The 20004-nt window shown below is 37.5% G+C and overlaps 1 protein-coding gene across 1 annotated transcript in view; it reads right to left on the bottom strand.

Annotated features, from left to right (window-relative positions):
• SRBD1 (S1 RNA binding domain 1) overlaps positions 1-20004 on the bottom strand; it is a 195780-nt gene that overhangs the window by 3560 nt on the left and 172216 nt on the right. Inside the window, exons 19-20 of the mRNA XM_080813290.1 lie at positions 18988-19170; positions 802-986 (exon numbers count right to left, since the gene is read on the bottom strand). Coding sequence (XP_080669416.1) covers positions 802-986; positions 18988-19170 — 368 coding nt within the window. The remainder of the gene's footprint in view (positions 1-801; positions 987-18987; positions 19171-20004) is intronic.

Genomic DNA, 20004 nt, shown 5'->3' with positions numbered 1-20004 from the left:
GGGGCTCAAACTTACAACCCAGAGATCAAGAGTTGACTAAGCCAGCCAGGCGCCCCTTACTGGGTGTATTTTTAAACTCCTTTAAACCTTTTCACAAAGAAGCACTTCTAACCCACTCAACAGAGCCTAACTCAGCCTAAACATGGCATCCTAAAACTGACTGTGAGACTGAGACAAGTGCAGATTCATTTAAAACTCAGAGCTTCCTATTCAAATTTCCTTAGGAAGTGGGTCACTTAATACCTTAGTTCTTTTTTATTGGGCCATTGCTCTCAACAACTATGTCTGTTACACTTCCCTCATCATCTACCTATGCTGAAAGCTGAGAGCTCTTTTAATTAGAAGGAAAATCAACGGAGAGATAGTATCTTATTTGTTCAGTGTGTTCACTGACACAGAATCTAGGAACTTGGAAGTTTGCAATTTAGGAAGAAGATTCACTTTTTAGTTTATGAACTGCATACCTTACCTTGGACTTCTGGCTCCTACAAAATAAGAAGAGCTTACAAAAGGATTATGAAAAATGTGTGCCTCCGTGCACACAATAGCCAATGTGTGAGGCATTTCTAGTGTGATGGAAAATAAGCACGGGACAAAGAGTCGGGAAACCTGGCTTGTTTTGGCTCTGGATACTAACCAACTGCAATGACTTTGAAGACAGGGCACAATGCTTCAGTTTCTGCATGTACAGAATGGATAATAATTTCAGTTTTGCCTCGGCAGAGGTTTGTTGTGAGGGCCACAGAAGACAATGTAGCATATGTAAATGAAAGGTGCTATTATTCAAATTTAATTATTTACCTGTTCGAAAGTCAAAGCTTTCAGGCTGGCTGAGACCATCTATGATGACTTGTAAGGTGTGAACAGTTGTTTGTAAACTTTCTGCAATTTTCTCTATTCCTTCCTTTTCAAGGAATGAGTTTATTTTTTGTTCCATTTCAGGCTTTCCGATTTCATGCAGTGTCCCTCTGATGAATGACAAAAACCTGCAGGGACAAAAAAACCCCAGCACTTATTAATAATACTACTACTTATTTTCCAAACTCTTTATACAGGTCACCCTAAAATTCATTCATCGCAGATCCATATATCATCAATCAACTGATCAATCAGTCTTAATTAAAAATCTACTGTGTCTCATGGCATAATGAATGACCTGTCTTAGAAAAAAAAGGAGGGGACGGCCTTAGGTTCTTGGGCTCTTTTCCAAAGAAGCACCTTCTCAAAATCAACATCAGAAATACTTTACAGCATAATGTTCATTAGAGTTTAGCGTCAAACATATTTTCTAAATAAGGGTACCTATGTTTATCTCATGTTTCCTAAATTTGAGTTAGGAATACTCAAATACTTAAATTAGCTAAGAGGCAAACAGTGAACTGATGATTTCAAAGTCCAGAAAAATATCCAGTAAGCATTGCCAGCTTTTTGACAAATGAAAATTTGTTATTCATGTGCCATATCACTGCTTTTCATTTTTGAGTACCCATGATGACAGTTACCTGTGCAAGCATACTGTCAGCCTACTAATTCTCAAATTCCATTGACAGTCAAGCTTCACTGTGGATTAAACTGTATCAGGTATATTAAGTATTCAGAGTCCACAGGAAAAATATGGGAGGGGATATCAAAAAGAAAAAGTAACTTGCTTATAAAAATGGAAGGTGTGGAAGCAAGTAAGACCTTAATTACATAATCTTGAGATGAGTATTATTTTTATATACTATATAAATTATTGCTGCAATATTCACAAAATAAAAATTTTTGCCTTTCTCCATTTCCCTTTGCAATGTTTACCATTTCCCTTGCTTGCTGCCTCTGAATTACTTAGCTTTGGAATTCAGTAATAAGTTAATTGAGAAAAAAAGAAAGGGTTAAGCCATTTCCCCCTTCAATTTCATCTGAATATTGGGCTGTAGCTTACTTTCTTGATAGTTCTTGGCTGGGTATTTTTCAACATCATTAAGTTCCATTTCCTATGATTAATGGCACTTTAAACATGTCAACACAGTAATCAGACAGATAGTGATACTAATGCCCTCAAATCCTTTCCTCTAAGGATGTCTCTGGCATACAAGAAGGGAAAAAGAAAACTGTTGGAGGCTTGTCCGTCATCAGAACTGGGATGTATCCCATTTGGCAGGTTGCTACATTATGACAAAAGGAATGCTTTCATTTCCAGTCTTTAGGTTGTTGTGTTCAACCAGAAAAGCCTCTTCAGTGATCATGCAATCCTGGTCTGGCATCTGGTGGAGAACGCACTCTCATCTCTCATTCAGGGCATCCTTTTGGGTTCAATGGACAATCTTCCTACATTTCCAATCATATATTTAGTCAAAAACCTAGATTCTCCAAAATCCCAACTAACTCTCCTGAGAATATATTTTGGTTAGTAGTCTAACGGAAGACCAAAGAATTGGTGCTTGGTATCTCTTTTTGGAAATGAGCTTCCGTTCAAATTTGTGACCAGTGAGACATACAATATAAGTCTGCGTGTCCATGGCCCAACGGAGAGGCAGCCAGTGTCTGTTAGTGCTATTGGACAAGCAGTAGCACATAAGGGCCCTGGTGACAGGGAACAGCTGCTGAAGCTCTGATGGGACAGATGACACATGACAACTTCTGCCCACAGCCAACTTCTCTGCACAACTTTCTCAATAATGCATGCCCTGCTGAGCAGGCTTCCCTGGTATTTATCCTCTTGGCTTGATCGGTTTGCAACTAGCTATTCAGTAGAATGTCTTTCAAATCCTCAAGATTCTGGCTTACAATCAACTGTTAAAATGCCAAAGCATATTCATGGGCTGTAAATCTATAACCCTGAATGGCATTTCATAATTAATGAAAGTTAACTAAAAGGCAGAAAATTCCCAAATCACTGTATAAGTCTTGGCCTCAGTAACAAAAACACTGGCTCAAGGGACCATTTGGAGTCTTAAGTTTGTGTGTGTGTGTGTGTGTGTGTGTGTGTGTGTATGAGAGAGAGAGAGAGACAGACACATACACTAACTGCTACCAAAGTCACTTCCATATAAAGAATTCTGTTTATAGTGGTTGCAGATGTAAGAAGAAAATTGGTCTGTTTAACCTGGGTGCCTATTTCATATATCGTTTTCATTCTCACATACAGAAGCCCGAGGGCACTGGTAACTGAAATCGATAAAAAAGTACCAAATTGTGCTCCTAGCTAACGCTTCATATTGATCAACCCTATTTTTAAATGACTATGGAACAAAGTCAAATGCTACTTTATTTTGAAAACTTTCTTAAAGTTACAACGAGCTTACAGAAAAAGGAAAATAGCAAAACCAAAGCAGGGAGGGACTATAAAATGAACTGGGAACAGAATTCAGATCGACCTCTACCTTCCTGGATTTCAAATATATTCAACCGTAAATGACAGGAAACAATGCTTTACACCTGGTAATCACTCAAGAAACATGCATTCTTTAAAGAGTGTAAGAAAAATTTATTCTGCATTTTCTGAATTTTCGCCCTGGAATTGAGGGTGATAAGTAACATGCAATACAGAGTTTCATTTTAGAATTGGGTACGTTAAATCACACTCAATACAAAATGCTTTCCGCCTCGAAAATACCATATAAAAATAAACTGCATTTTATTAAGCTTGGAATCCAGTACCTACAAGTAAGCACTGGGCATTAGGCCGAGTGCTTGATAGAGGTGTTCATTCAATCCTAACAAGAATCCTAAAAGCTGGGTGCCCTATCATACAGAAAAGGAAAATTGAGGTTCAGGGAAGTTAAATAATTGGCCCAAGGCCGCACAGTTATTTTCACTGACTGGAGTTTCCTGCCATACACATCAGTGTGTGTCTGTTTATAACTGCAGTCACATCAAAATAAGTGATATGTTAGGTTAAGATATAAAACATAATACTTCTGGCAACATTTCACCAACACGATTTAGTAGCAGATTAGTTTTAAACAGGAGACAGCTAATACCAATAAATTCCACAAAGAAATGACTATATAAATGCGTTTATGTAGACAATTCTCTCAAAAGTTGATGAGTTGTTAAAGTCATAGCATCATTTTCTCCACTGTCTCTGCAGGACTTTTTCAGCTTGCTAAGGACTGTGGCCTGAGCTCCTGTTTTTATTTAATATGTAATTTCATCCATCTTACTTAAAGTAAGAAAGTAGCATAAATGCAACAAATAAGCACATCATGTCCTTTTAGCGCACATCTGCACAAAGTTAAAATACAGACCTTGCAGCAGAGATAATGCCTGTTTAAAAACTTCAAGCAGAATGCTTATATAACCTAAAATCTCTGATATTGTTACTTGTTACTAATGCAATGCTTTTCCCCTTCGGAGTAAGTCTGTGTAAGATCCTTCCCAAAGAATAAGAAATTCTCAAGCTTTGTAAGACTTCAGATATACCCATTCAGTATGGGAGCCCAGGACTGGGTTCTCTACATTAAAGTACTGTTGGACCCCACAGAGCACAGAAGAACCACAGTAATGCAAGCCCATCACTTTAAGAACAACTTACTATTAGCACGTGCTTGGGGCGGGGGGGTGGGGGGGTGGCGTGCGCCCAACACACAGCAGGAAGAACTGTGCTGTAAGGGCAAGGTGCCTATGGCTGGCTACCCATTCTCAACAGTTCCAAGACAGACTTTCGTACTGGCTTACTTTTATCCATTAGTTTTACTCAGTTGTAATTATATCGATAAACAAAACATTCAATGCAAGAGCAGAGTCATTTTATAAATAAGCAGGCACAGACAAAGCAGGTCATAATTTGTAATTCAGGGAGATGCTCAGTGATCTAAAAAGAGAGCTTGTACCCTAGCGAGGAAACCCGGCCCTCTTAACTGAGACTATAGGGTAAGTGGTGGGGCACAAATGAAAGTTCAGGAATAATCTGTAAACACCAAAACCACAGATTCAATATGTATTTTTAAATCTACTGGTCTTAATATTAAAGACTAAATATAAATTCCAATGTGGCAAAAAAAGAGAGACCCGTTGTTCCTTTCATACCACCTACAGGGAGCTGAATTTACACACAGGAACGCATAGCAGCGCACATTTAGTTTAGCTTAAAGAGAGAGTGCCGGTTTTACACATCTGCTGTATCAGCAGCCAAGTCAAAGGGGCAGCAACGTGAGTTGCACTTTAATCATCAAAGAATCTTTTCAAACTTTTAACCTCTTTGTGAAACCAAGACACTGAACTGGGCCAAAATCCTTAAAAAAAATCTTTGCTGGTGCAAAATCTACAAGTACTGGTAAATCCATGTAGAATGCAAGGACAGTGCTTTATGGAACAACATACCATATTGCAGAAGCTGGTAGGTCAGTGAAGGCAATGTTTAAATGGCTTTCCTGAGCATGTAATCTACCACAGAAACTGACAGCAAGCAATTTTTCACAAGAACTTACAGCTAACTGGCTTTTGAAAACTGCAGATAAACTTTTAAAAATGCAACACTTTCAGAAAGGATAAAGGAACTGTTCTGAAAGCCCTTACAGACTTTAATGTGAGAGTATAGTTTTAAATGGGGCGCAGCTATCCAGGCAGCAGCCGGGGACATCTTTACCCACATTGGCGTGGTATATCATGTGGAGGGTCTTTGGAGCCCTTCCTGCATCTGAGCAATTCCTGCATCTAAATACACCCCTGGCATCTAAACACACTCTTGCATTTATGAGTAGCAGGAAAACAAAACAAAACAAAAACAAAAACAAGAGGAATTGAAAAGAAGAAGCTGTCATAGATTAAGAAATGCAGTTTGTCTTCCAAAAGACTTGGTTTATAAGCATCAGACTGTTACCTGCTTCTAACTTCTGAAGAACTTACTAAATGTTTCCTTCTTTTTCAAAGATCTGGTGTACATGCATAGAAACTGGATACAGCATGCATGCTGTATTAATTGTACATAGGAGAACATATCCTTAGAGAGCTGTTTTATTTTAGCAATTTAGTATAGGGAATTGGCTTTATTTAAAAAAATGCCAGTTACAATGTGCTTATATACTTGCACCACACAAAACATCTAAGATCAGTGAAATAATAAGCAGTGCCACAAAGAGTAAGCAGTAGTGATTTAAAAAAGATTTATCCATTTATTTGGGGGAGAGAGAGAGAGCGAGAGAGCATGAGCAGGGTGAGGGGCAGAGTCAGAGAATCCTCAAACAGACCCACTGTGGAGGGTGGAGCCTGATGCAGGGCTGGATCCCAGGACCCTGAGATTATGACCTGATCCAAAATCAAGAGTCAGTTACCCCCCAGGCACCCTGTAGTATTGATTTTTATGTGGCTTTTCCTATTTCAGACCCACTTGCTAGGTTATGGTACACTGTGTGATGATAATTAAAACTATAATTAAAAAACCCAAATGTGTATACATATACCTCCAAATGAGTATGAGTACATAAAAATCAGAAAACATGTATTGAAATGATGTGATTACTACCCTAAAAATTTCTAAAATCCTGTTTTAGGAACAGCTTTAGAAATAAATTTATAAGCAACAAAGAAAAATTAATTTTCTTACATTTTTAAAACAACACCCCCCTCCAATAAAAAGAACCAGAGAAAACCCCAACAACCCTATATACTTGGCTTGATCACCCTCCTTCCATTGAGTCTGGTTGTTTTAAACACACACATACACATACCCCTACATGATAAAAATCTACTAAAATATCAAGGCTCTTCCAAGGAATGTGACAAAATTGAAGCTTTCTGAAGCATCTGAAAAAATAATTTAGAAAAGCATACTCAGCTTTCTTCATTAAGCATTCATTTACTGTGGAAGAAGACTATGGAAGATGGTAACAGAGCCTGTGCCTTGAATGAGCTTATGGAGTCTAATTTTAAGCAATGACAGTATGTCAGAATAAATATTCTTCAACTTACATCTGTTCTTTTAAGAGGCAGGATTTTTATATGCAGATAAGCATACTTTCAAAGTGCTCAATGAAGATGATTTCATTTAATTCTCTCAAAAATTTATTGTGGAGATAGATTTGCAGATAAAGGAATAAAAACTCTGATAGATTAAATGATCTGCCCACAGTCACACAGCTGAGACCACAAGGTTGTAGGTAAGGTAAAAGCTGTCATAGATCATCTCTTCATTAACACTCCTTAACCCTTTACTTCGGGGAATATTCAGTGCAGACAGAAGATTTCGATCCTAGATAAAATTTGGCACACAGGACTACTGCCTGGGAACAATTTACTATAATTTTTCAAACCAAATTCAAAAGGAAAAAGTTTGGCTCTTTTTGAGTTACTCAGTAAGAGTTGGACAAAATTAAGTTAGTGGTTTCAAAGGCTGTAGACTCTCTACAGCTCAAAAACACTGTGTTTAGAATTCATATAATTTAATTTACTGGCTGTAAAGCCATAACGTGGATTAGTGCTTGTGAGTATTTGAAAGAAGGGGCAAATAAAAAAGTGGTACTCAAAACCACTAGGCTAGATGGTGGAGCTGGAATTAAACAACTCTGGCGCTACTAGGGTATAAAGCCTAGGTATTAGAGTAAGGACTATTCTCCTTGGGAAAACAGCCTTTCTACAATGAGTTTGGTCCTGTCAAAGAATCCTCCTTTCAAGGAATTTGAAAATGTTTAACATCTGTCATTTCCATAAAACCCCTGGTTGCCTCTGAATGGGCAGAGACATTTTTATTCCATTTAAAGACTATGCAATTGAGGTCAAAGTAATTTGCTTATGGTCACATAGAAAGTTAGAAGACAGGCTAACGTTAAAATCCATAGTGAGACAGGACAGGAAAGGGAGGAGGGAGATAATGGGGCACTAGATCAATACCCTACTGAGTTTCAGGCTCCAGACTGAGTGATCTAAGCCTGAAGAAGAGGAGAGAAGGAGATGGCCAAAACTCTGGAGATGAGAGAGACTGAAGCAAGCACATCGCTGTGGCTGGCTGGCAACTCCTGGCCACTCCTCCTCCATTGGGTGCTAAGAGGCTGCTCCACATATGAAGTAGAGAAACCACAACATTTTCTCTAGTCCCAAGACTAGCTAACTCTCTAGTCCCAAGACTAGCTGATCACATGGTAAAACAATTTTTCCCTGGGAGACCAATAGTTGTAAACCACACCCCCCTTTTCTTTAATGGCTCAGCTTGACGGCTCCTCTGCAATCACAACAAAAACAACAGCAATAAGGGGGCATCTGGCTGGCTCAGCTGGAAGAGCATGTGACTCTTGATCTCAGGGTCATGGGTACGAGCCCCATGTTGGGCGTAGAGATTACCTAAATAAATAAATAAATGAATTTAACAACACGTCAGTAAGAATAATTACAGGAACAACAATAGTTTACTTTGTCCCAGGTGCTAAGAATTCTAGATATATTAATTCATGTCATCCCATGAGGTAGATACTATTATTATCCTCACTTAACAGACAAGGAAACTGTGGTACAGAGAGGTTAAATCACTTTCCCAGCTCAAACAGGCATGGTTTGAACCCAGGCAGTCTGGAATTATACTGTTTCCAGGATGAGCTGGGAAAAGTCAGGCAGTACCTAGAATTCTTCAACTTCCTAGGTTTCTCTACCAGCCTCACCTTGAACTTCATGGCGGGGGAGTGGGGGTTGGAACAGCATGTAAGACATGAGATATGACAGTCAGTTGCTAAGAACCCCACAGCTTAGTCAAGTGGTAGATTCTTTTTCATCATTTTTCTCTTTTGTGAAGGCACTTTTGAAAATATGATAAATGCTACTTCCTGGGAATTACAGTATGATGTTTTTGGGCTTTATGAACAAGAAGAAAAAAAATCACCTTTATAATCTGCCCATTTATCATCTTTATAGTTTAGGTTTGGCTTCCCTTTCATGATGCTGGGCCTCTTCCTGAAAAGGCTGTCTACGGCTGTCTAATCATAGCTCCATAGGAGCTATTGGTGGGGGGGGGGGTGTAACTGACTGATAAACATGCTAAGACATCACTTACCAAAAGTCAGCAATGATTCTGCCTTAATTTTCATGTCCAAATGCTGCCAACTCTTGTGGGCAAGTCCAGAAAAATGTAAGACCTTTCAAATTTGCAAATAATTTCTTACATCTGTTTACCTAATCTTCACTTATTATATAGAATTTGTAGTTGGGTTTCTTTTCAGGCAAGCTTCCCACAAAGAAACATGTTTTTATCATTGCAGTAGTTAGCTGGCATGCGAATGCAGAAGAAAACCGTGGTGAATTTTAGATGTGCAGAGGTGTGCTAGGTATATTCAGTAGGCTAAGTAACTTACTGCTCAGAAAAATTACAAATCACCTCGAGTCATGCGCCTTCTGGGTTGCTCCCGGTCAAAACTACAAATGTCAAATCTGTGAATGTCACTGCTGTACTGCTGCTGCTGTGTTTTTGTTTTTTTTTTTTAAAGAACGATCTAAACTCCCTGCGTTACAGCTGTTTATTAGCTGAAAGACCTCCTTCCTTGCTGGGCAGAAAGCTAAGTTTGGGAAGAGTATGACAAAACCCTGAGTGCAATTCTAAAAGAAGAGTTCTGAGATGCTAAATCCTTGAACAGGAATGGGAAAGAAACAGAGGTTAAGATGTGCTCACTCATTGAAGGTCTTCAGCACGGGGCACCTGTCACTCTCTGGCTTGACTTACTGTAGCTCTATGGCAGGGAGCAAGGCAGGACCTCTACAGGGCCTCCCCAAACCCTAGCCCCAACTACTTGTAGACTATGAGTACGCTGGGATCCATTTAACCATTTATCTCATCACAGAATTCTGTGTATCTATTGGATTAATTTTACTTTTGTTTGTTTCTCTTTTCTCCAGCTTTACTGAGACACAGTTGACATATAACATTGTATAAGTTTAAGGTATACAACCAGTTGATTTGATATACTTACATAACTGCAAAGTGATTACCACCATGGCAACTCATCCAACCTGTCACATAATTAGCATTTCTTTTATGTAGTGAGAACATCTAAGATCTACTCACCAACTGTCAAGTACATACCAAGTATGTATTATAACACAGCTATAATCATCATGCTGTACATGAGATCTCCAGAACTTAATGCGTAACTGAAAGTCTGTGCCCGCTGACCAACTTCTGTTCTTAAAAATCTGATACAAGTTTTTAGTAAATTAAGAATAAACACTACTGGGCCTTTGTATAGAAGACTCCCCCCTCCTCAAGTAAATATTTTGTCCAGTTGTATGATTATTCCTATCTTAGACCTGAATTTTAAATTCATGGCTGTTTCTGCTCTGAAAACATACTTTTCAGCATTGACTGTAAGGGTCGGAAATGGGTACATCCACAGTAATAAAGGAGATGAGCGTGCAGATACTGCCCAGTACAGCTCCTGATACAAAGCATTCTTGGAACACAATTGCCTAATCTGTCAGAATGGTGCTGCATGTCACAGTCCTGCTGTGCAGGCTACTAACCGCTTACAGAAACTAGTCTTTTCAGTACCTTCATAATGGCCAAAATGGAAATAACAATTAAATCCTAGTGAGTGCTTTATCAAAGCGAGTGCTGGCATTTTTCAAGTTAAATCAAGAATATAACAACCTTCAAGCTTAACTATCCGAAGTGAACCAAATTCTAAATGCAGGATATTCTTTGGGATAATGCCAGGTCTCACTGTGACATGTACAAACCTGCATTATCTGCAGCACAACACACTACCTCCTAGCACCATAGTCAAGAGAAAGGAAAAATCACATACTTGTCTTTGACTCTCTGGATCAACCAAAATGGAACGCATAGGCATGGGGGAGTAGCAACCCTTAAACTGGTTGTTCCTGGACTTTATTCTGCTGATAATATAGCAGCAATTTTCCTCATAGCCCATATCATCCCACATAATGAAATCACTTGCACATGAGGACATTGTGACAATTTCTAGATGATAACAGAAAATGTAAGTAATCCTCTTTCATGTTCTATATCTGTTTTCTAGTCTATAAAGTCCAGGAAGGCTCTGGGCACACATGTTCTGGGAAGGCATAGAATTCAGTTTGGGAGGTCTGAAAATGCCTTCAATCCACAAGGGATTCTGAAGTACTTATTCAACTTGTGGGATAGGAAATAGCAGAAAGGATGATCTAGATGTTCTACCAACAATTTTGCTTACGCAACTGCATTGACCTCAGCCTGTTTAGACTAAAGAAAAAAATACCTAGATTGAAATTAAGCTAGACATTTCATTTTTTGCCAAAATAGGATAAAACTTACAAATAACCATAACACAGGGCAATAATTAGTAAGTGGCCTTTGTGAAGCACATAAGTTGTATACAGAAGAACTCATTTCCAGATGGGGTATCGTTGTAAGATTTCATGCAGGAGGTGACATTTGGGCTAGGTCTTTGAGAAGATTTCAACCAGTAGAAAGAGGAAAAGACATGTTTAAAGGGTCAGAAACAGGAAAATATAGTTCAGGTCAGGTTTGGGGAATAGTCAATAGTCCAATAAAAACAACAAACATTCACTGAGTATCTCATCATTGCCAAGCATGTTAGAAACATCATCTACTTGACCTTACAGGTCAAGAAGTCTTGAGGCTGGTATATTACTATTCCCAATTTTTAAGGTAAACAGAGTCTCAGATGGGTAAAGTAAATTACCTAAAATAACTCAGTTGATAGAACCAATATATGAACCAGATCTATGGCACTCCAAATCTTGAGCTCTTAACTAGCTCCAAAGCCTGATCTTTCAACTAGTCACAATTTAAAAAACTAGTTTGGAGCCAGATTTAAATGTAATCATAATGATCTTTCAGATTAAGGATATCATACCTTTAAAGATGGTATGTTAGCACAGAAAAGTAACAAGTTATGTTATGTGTGCTTCCTAAGGGCAAAAAAAAAAAAAAAGTATCAGAATATGTTAGATTTGACTGTTACTCTCTATCATCACATGGCTGAAATCAGACTCTTCCTTTCCTCTGGAGAAAACATTACCTCCTCCATTAAAGGAAACTTTGCCTATTTATTTTATTAAGGGATCTGTAGGAAATGAATTCTTCACGTAGAGTGTGTAGAATTTTATACTGTTCTACTGCAGATGTATTTCCTGAATATTGCATTAAAAGAATTTCCTTCTGTTTTTCAGAATAAGGGCATGTGCATTTCAAATGAAGCAACTTGATAGTGACTACATTTGGTATCTTCTCATTTTAGGAGAGGAACTGGGTATAGGGCAGGAGTAGCATATTCATCCTAGAGATGTACCCACTGCTGCCAGCAGATATTTTTAAGTAAGAGAGAGGGTAAGGAATAATGCAAGACTTTTAGGAAATGTCAATGAAAAAAACATACAGAATCCACATTACAGGAGATTTGAGTGGAACATGGGATTAAGAAACCTACTATTGCTACAGATAGATTTTCCTTCAGTAATCCTTTGAAGCCATTCTGTTCCAAATCTTTTACTTGATTACTGCCTACGTCTCTGAAAAATTCAAAGCTACCCTAAAAGCCCCTTCTTTAGATGTCTTAATATCTTTACTCATCCTGCCCCAAACTTCCCCAAGCTATTCCTCCATCCCTTGATTCTGTTTCTCTCCCCACCCTTGCTCCTCACAGATTGCTATTAAGGACTCTTGACCTTGGCATTCTTTTGGTCTCTCTGCGTCCTACTTGCCTCACCTCTAAATGTGGCAGTGGAGAGTGAGGAGTGACAGCTAAATGAACAAGGTCTTTTAGCTTTACAAAATGTTATGAATGTCTCTAGTATCTTTCATGTCTCTACTACTTGCTCCTCTGATTTTGGCTACAGAGGTATTTATTATTGCTATGGTCTCCACACTCTCTGCTTCTTATAAGCTAAAAACAACAACCACCCTTTATTTCCTGGACTTCCATCACATGGCTCCATCTTTTCATTACCAAAGTTCTAAGGAGAATTATCAGCCTCTAATTATGACTGCTTGCTTTCCTTGTCTCTTACAGATTAGCTTCTATTTCTGCCACTGTTCTGAAATTACTCACAGTTAATGACCCCCTGAGTGTCAACGCATCTTTTAACCACTTACCCATTCTGCCATATTTGACACCATCAACTTACTGGCCTTCTTTCATGACTTTTGTTTTCATATTCTATCTTCTCTGACTTCTCTTCCTCCTCTGGCCCTCTAAATGTAGGTATCTTCAAGTTTTTGACCTTAGCCACCTTCTCCTCTTGTTCTACATGCTTCCTTGGATGAGTGCATCCACTCATATGACTCCTTACCTCTCACCTCCCACTGATAAGCCCAATCCTACATATCAACATGTTTAGACCAGGCCTCCCTTCTAAGCCCTAGGTCTGCCTTTCCATTTGCCTGCAAGAGATGTTCTCATGAACATTTTAGCAACTCAAACTTAATATATCTAAAACTGAAACTTGTATCCTCTTTTCTCCCTCCCTTCGTAACTCCCTCTTCTCCCATCATGCTCACCAGCCCTGCACAAAAACAACAAATAAACAGAAAGGCTTGGTCTTCCTCTCTTGTCCCATAATGAATGGTTAATGGCACTACTGTTTTTCACTAACTGAGGCTAGTATTGAAAGAAATATTCACTCATATGTTCACTAAACATATACCTTCTCAGTGCCTGCTGTATTCCAGGTACTCTTCCACAACCTTGCAATATATTCAAAGATCTGCTCTCAGGGAGAGTGGCAAGATACAACCAGCTTATTATAATAAATAGGTTGTAAAGTATGATAAAGATGGTAAGTGCTTAGGGAAAAAGAGAAAGAGCAGAGAGAGTAACGGGGATCAGAATTACCAGGCTTACTGGTAAAGGCGTGCAAATTTCAGTAGCGTAGGCAGTGTAGACCTTGCTGACAAGGTGACACCTGAGCAGTCTTGGTGAGGTAAAGGAGCTAGCTGGGCAGACATCTGTGGGGAAAGTGTTCCAGGAAGAGGGACCAGACACTAAAGACCCTAATATGGGAGCAGGCTTGGCATGTTCACAAGATGTTCAAGGAAGCCAGCATGGCTAGAGCAGAATGAGCAAGGGAGGGAAAAACAGGAGATCAGGTCAAAAGGGCATTGGGAGCTCTTATCAGGATTTGGCCTCAATTCTGAGTGAAACTGGAAGTGATGGCAGGGTTTTATGCTGAAGGAGGACAACACTCTGATTTATATGTTAAAAGGATCTAGTTGTCTGTTGTGCTAAGAACAGACTATCTGGCTGGGCAGTGGTAGGAGCAGGGAGACCTGTCAGACTAATCGTAGTAGTCATGACCCAGGCAGAGACAATGGTGACTGAGACTAAGAGGAATGCACAAGAGTTGAGAAGTGGGTATATTATCAAAGGGTATATTTTAAAATTCTCACCAGGGTATATTTTAAAAGGACATTCAATACAGTTTGCTAAAGACTGGATGAAGGGTGTAAAAGATACTAACTGGATCTGAATGGCAAAAATAACATGAATACTATAGACACTGGAGGATGAAGTAGAAACTCACTGTTAATGGAGGGAAGAGGGGAAAAGAAAAGTTGAAGAACTAAACTTTGGTTACTCCTATGGTGACTTCTTCCCATCTGCAGCTTTAAGGACCTGCATAAGCACAAGACTTTCCAATTTATATCCTTAGCCCAGTCACTCTTCCAAACTCCAGACTCACGTATCCAACTGCCTACTTGATGGCTCAAACCTGATAGGCCTTCAGCTCAATTCCAGGTCTCTCCCCCAAACGTTGCTTCAAGGATAGCCTTCCTCATCTCAGATGATGGCAGTTCATCCTCTCAGTTTCTCAGTCCAAACGCCTTAAGTCATTCTTGCCCTTTCTTGACAACCCCATTGGGAAATGATGTCTCTGTCATTTGTGTTTCATGAAGGGCACCGACTACTGATTTCTATTACAGTTTTTTGTAAGTAATAGTTTCAGTCTACTTTGGTAGATTCCTTGAGAGCATGAAGTGCCTCTATTCATTTTTATATTCTTTAGGCCCTACCACAGTGTTCTATACATTCTAAGTAATAAATAAAACCATCAACTATAAAATTCATAGAGTAAAAAACAAAACCATAAAGAATATGAAAGAAGTATGGGAAATACTGAATTGACCTCAGAGGTTAGTTATCATAACAGAAGACTAATTTGCATAAAAACAAAAATAGGTGTACTTCATAAAAACTAAACATTCATATTTCAAAAACAAAATAGCATTACAAGGAGATAAAAAAGGTAAACAAGTGAGAAAAAATTCCAGCTCACACAACAAAGCACTTTAATAGTTAACAGAGAATCCCTACATATAAATAAAACTGGTAAAATAAAACTTCAAAAAAGTAATAAAAATAGTTTAAAAAGGTAGACTTTTTAAAGAACACTAAATAACTAACTCAGGTTAAAAAATATGCCTTCAATTTTCTAAAATAGTATGTGAGGGAGAATACCATAAATACAAAAGTAAAAAGACTTAATGGCTTCACATCTTGGTGTATTTCTGGGAGTGACATTATGGTAGGGGAGCATGAAAACCATTACCTTCCTACTGGTTTTCTGATGTAATTAAAAGTGAACTTAACTGTAATTGGACTTCCTTTTACAGAACTGAGGTCAGACTAATGATGACCTAATCATAACCTTAATGAGCTTTACTTCCCCAGGAAGACACTTGTGTAACACTATATGAAAGTATGAACTACCTATCTTGAGGGACGTTGATGATGTCCATACTGAGTATGCTTAAAAGCCAGAAATGACTATCACAGCTCCAAGGTGGATAATGGGGATGGTAAGTTTAATTAGATAAACTACTAGTTCTGTTGCTAGATTAAAGGTTGGGAGTTGAACAAAATTTCCCATGAAATCGTCCATAAGCACCCTCCTTCTAAGAGACAAGGCTGCTCCAAAAGGAAAGTACAGAGAAGGGTGAAGTTATTGGTAGGGCTTTTATGTCCCAAACGCAGAAAGTGGCCTATGTAAAAATGGGCAGAAAAGTCCTGCTTAACAGGAGAAATTAAAGATCACTCAAGCTTCAACACAGCTGGTGGTAATTATAAATTAGTATGTTACTTCACAATGTATATCAAGAGCCACAAAAACTCTCAAACCCTTTGGTAGAGTAACTCCACTTCTAGGATCCACCATAAGGAACCACTATTAGTACTGCTTTTAACAAATTACAGTTCAATCATGTGATGGAGTATTACTTAGCTTTTTAAAAAGAGAAATATGCAGAAATAAAAAATGTGTGCCTACATTAGAGAGCAAGTTGAAAAATTTATGAACTATATTAGAATCAAATCATGAAAGCGAACAAAAATGTACACTAAAAAAGACATTGAAAAAAAAGACATTGATTTGCATGTAACAAAATGCTAATTTAGTACCCAAGGAGATGTCAGTTTTTTTAAGAAGTGTATAAAATCTCTTACATGCGCAGCACATATTCATCTTCTCGAGTAACAAACACTAAAAATATAATTACTATAACATGAGACCATAATTTTTTTATATTAAAAAAATGAGAACCATGTGCCAAGACTGAGAACAGGACAAGGATGGCCACTTTCACCACTCTTCAAAACAGTACTAGACATTGCAATGAGTGAGAAAAAGAAGTAAAGAGCATTAAGATTAAAAAAAGAAGTAAAGCTTTCATCTATTTGCTGATAACTTGTTTATACAGGAAGACTTAAAGAATCTACAAACACTTACTAGAACTAGTCAGTGAACTTAGCAAGGCTGCAAGATACAAGGTTACTATGCAAAATCAAGTGTACTTTTATATATTAGAAACAATTTTTTAAAAATTCCATTTATAATAGTGCTGAAAAATATAGAATACATTTAATAAGAGACACACAAGCCTGTACAGTGGAAATTCTGAAATACTTCTGAGAGAAATGAAGGACCAAAATAAGTGAAAAGATATTAGTTCATGGTCAAAAGACTCAATAGATATTACGAAGACATCTGCTGCTTCTACAATTACTTACAGAATCAATGAAATCCCAATCATAACCCCACCAGATTTTGTTTTTTAATGAAAATTGGTAAGTTCATTCTAAGACGCATAGGAAAATGCAAATCATCCAGAATAGAGCAATATTTTAAAAAAAAACAGAGTTGGAGGACTTACACTGTTTCAAAATTTAGTGTAAAGCTACAGTAATCAAGACAGTATGAAATTGATAAACAGATGAAACAGAGCCAGAGATGGACCTACACATAGTCCCTTGATTTTCAACAATCTCCAGAGCAATGGATGGAAAAAAAAAAAAAAAAGTTGTGTTGTTTTTTTAACATGGTGCCAAAATAAGTAAATGTTCAAAATGGAAAAAAGAAAATGAACTTTGACCCCTACTTCAAATCATACATGAAATGTAGCCTCACATGTAACACAGACCTAAATGTAAAAGCTGATAGCATCAAGCTTTTGGGAAAAAAACACTGAGAAATATATTCATGATTCGAGGTAGGCAAAAGTTTCTTAGGGCAGGGAAAATAATAACTATAAAAGGAAAATATTGATAAATTAGACACTGTCAAAATTCAAAACTTCTGCTCTTGAAAAGACACCAAATGAGAAAATAAAGAAGTAAAGAACAACTTGGGACAAAATATTTGTGAAACATATACTGACAAAAAACTAGTATCCAGAATACAAAAAAAAAAAATGCCCACAACCCAATAATAAAAAGGTAAACAACTCAATGGCTAAATGATATGAACAGAATTCATAAAAGAAGGTATATCAATGGCCAATAAGCCCATGAGAAAGTGCTCAGTGTCACCACAGAAATGCAAATTAAAGCCACAAAGAGATACTACCACATATACACAAGAATGGCTAAAGTTAAAAAGACTAACATCAAATAATGGTGAAGATGTGAAGTAACTAGAACTCTTATATTGTTGGTGAACATATTGTTCACCAACAATATATTGGAGTGAATATATGTATTGGAGTGAAGTCTAGAAGTTTTTAAGAAAACTAAAACATTCACCTACCTTATGACCCAGCAAATCCTCTCACAAGTATTTTTCCAAGAAAAATAAAAGCAAATGTCAACAACAACAAAAACTGTATAACAATGTTCATGGCAGCTTTACTCATAAAAGGCAAAAATTGGAAAGAGTATAACGGTAGTTCAATAAGGAGAATAAATTGTTGTATATTCATGCAATGAAATATTAGCCAATAAAAAGAAACAAGCTACTTATACTTACTACAATATGGATAAAAATCTCTACACTTTATGCTGAAAGAAGTCTTACACAAGAGTACAACTGTATGGTATCATTCATGTGAAGTCCTACAAGAGGCAAACTACTCTGTGGCAGAAAAAATTAGAACACACAGTTAGCTGTAGGAGGCTGGGGCAGGAATCGTCTAGGATAGGGTACAGGGGAAGTTAAAATATTCACTATTTTTAAACCCACTGTCATTTAATTCACTAAAAGTCTTAAAATATTTAGTGACGTAGCAAGACACTGTTTTTGAACTAATCAAAAAATTTTTAATTAAATGTGGTATTAAAATTTTTTCTTTTAATGCCTTATATTAAATGTTTCCTTGTACTCAAAAAACCTCCCCCATGTCATTCTGTGTAATGTATGCTCATTAAAAGTACATTATTTCTTAGACTCTAGTAACTGTGCAGAGCAATATTTCTTAAGAAATCTGAGAGTTGGCTGTTTACTTTCAAAAGGGCTTTATCTTTAGATAAGCACAAGCTTTAAGCCAGGTGCTAGTCATTTGTGTCTCGTTAATTTCCAAAACAAACAGAGGAGAGTGCCATGCAATTTCCATTACACACACTTCACCATTAATACCAGGGTTTATTAGCTTGACACTGCTCCAGGAATAATGGTTTCATTCCTCACTGAAATAAAATAATGTGCCACATAACTCAGCAATGCGGAACTTCTGAAAAATGTTGTCATGTTAAACATGGTCATATTTTTTAAGTCTCCATTGTGCCAAAACAAAGGCCATTTGCTGTAGGGAACTCACTCTGGGCATGGAGAATTCTCACGTGGCCTCAGACTTACCTCATCGCTATGTCATACGATTCCGGGTGAATACAAGTTTGGTCCAAAGGATTTGGCTTCAGCACAACATTTACTGCAGTTTTGCACTTCTTCTTGCCCTGTTTCTCATTTGTGACCTCAACACCTGCTGAAGATGTCACAGCAACTCCCTGAACTTGACCAGCAGATTCAGCTTGCTGACTACTGTAACCATGTAAAGAGGCAAGGAGTGGGAAGGGAGGGAAGGTTGGGAAGAAAAGAAGTCTTTAAAATGTGCTTATTTCTCTGCTGTACAAATATACACAAACAGCACCTACATTCTGACCATTCGCCCCATAGAAATTATCATGTATTTATTTAAACACTGTCAATAGAGTTTCTTGCTACTTAAAGCCAAAAACATTCCTAAATGATTCACCTGGTATAACTGGCATTCTAGGAGAGAAGAGAGAAAAATGAGGGGAAGTAAATTAAATAAAAAGAAAAAGGAGAAGAAGAGAAGACGATTTCCCAGAACTGAAGAGAATTACAAGTTCTTAAATTAAAAGAACCTACTGAGTACAAAATAGGATGAATGGAAAAAGACTAAGGTTAGACACACTGCGGGACAACATTAGAATATGATTTAAGAATTAAGAGAAAAACATAAAACAGATTACCTCAAAAAGAACTAGAATCAGACTGGCACAAGATTTCTCATTGTTAAACATAGATGCCAGAACACAGTGAACAAGTATCTTAAACATTCTGAGAGAAAATGATTTTGAATCTAGAATCATATACCTCACCAAACTAGCATTCAAATAGGAGGGGCAAATTAAAATCATTTTCAGACATGTAGGACTAAAGTATAACCCATATAATATACCCTCGCTGAAAAGAATTTCTTAAGGATATACTCCAGCAAAAACAACAAGTTCAAGAAAAGTGATAATGTGGGCTAAAAGAAACAGTGATGAGCCTGGAAATGATAAAAACTTATTAACTGCTCATGAATTATGGAAATATATATAAAGGTCAGTCTGAAACTAAAATTAA

The sequence above is a fragment of the Martes martes genome (genome assembly GCF_963455335.1).
Source record: "Martes martes genome assembly, chromosome: 9".
Taxonomy (NCBI): Eukaryota; Metazoa; Chordata; class Mammalia; order Carnivora; family Mustelidae; genus Martes; species Martes martes.
The sequence above is the reverse complement of the archived record's forward strand: the minus strand, read 5'-3'. Positions and strand labels throughout refer to the sequence as shown.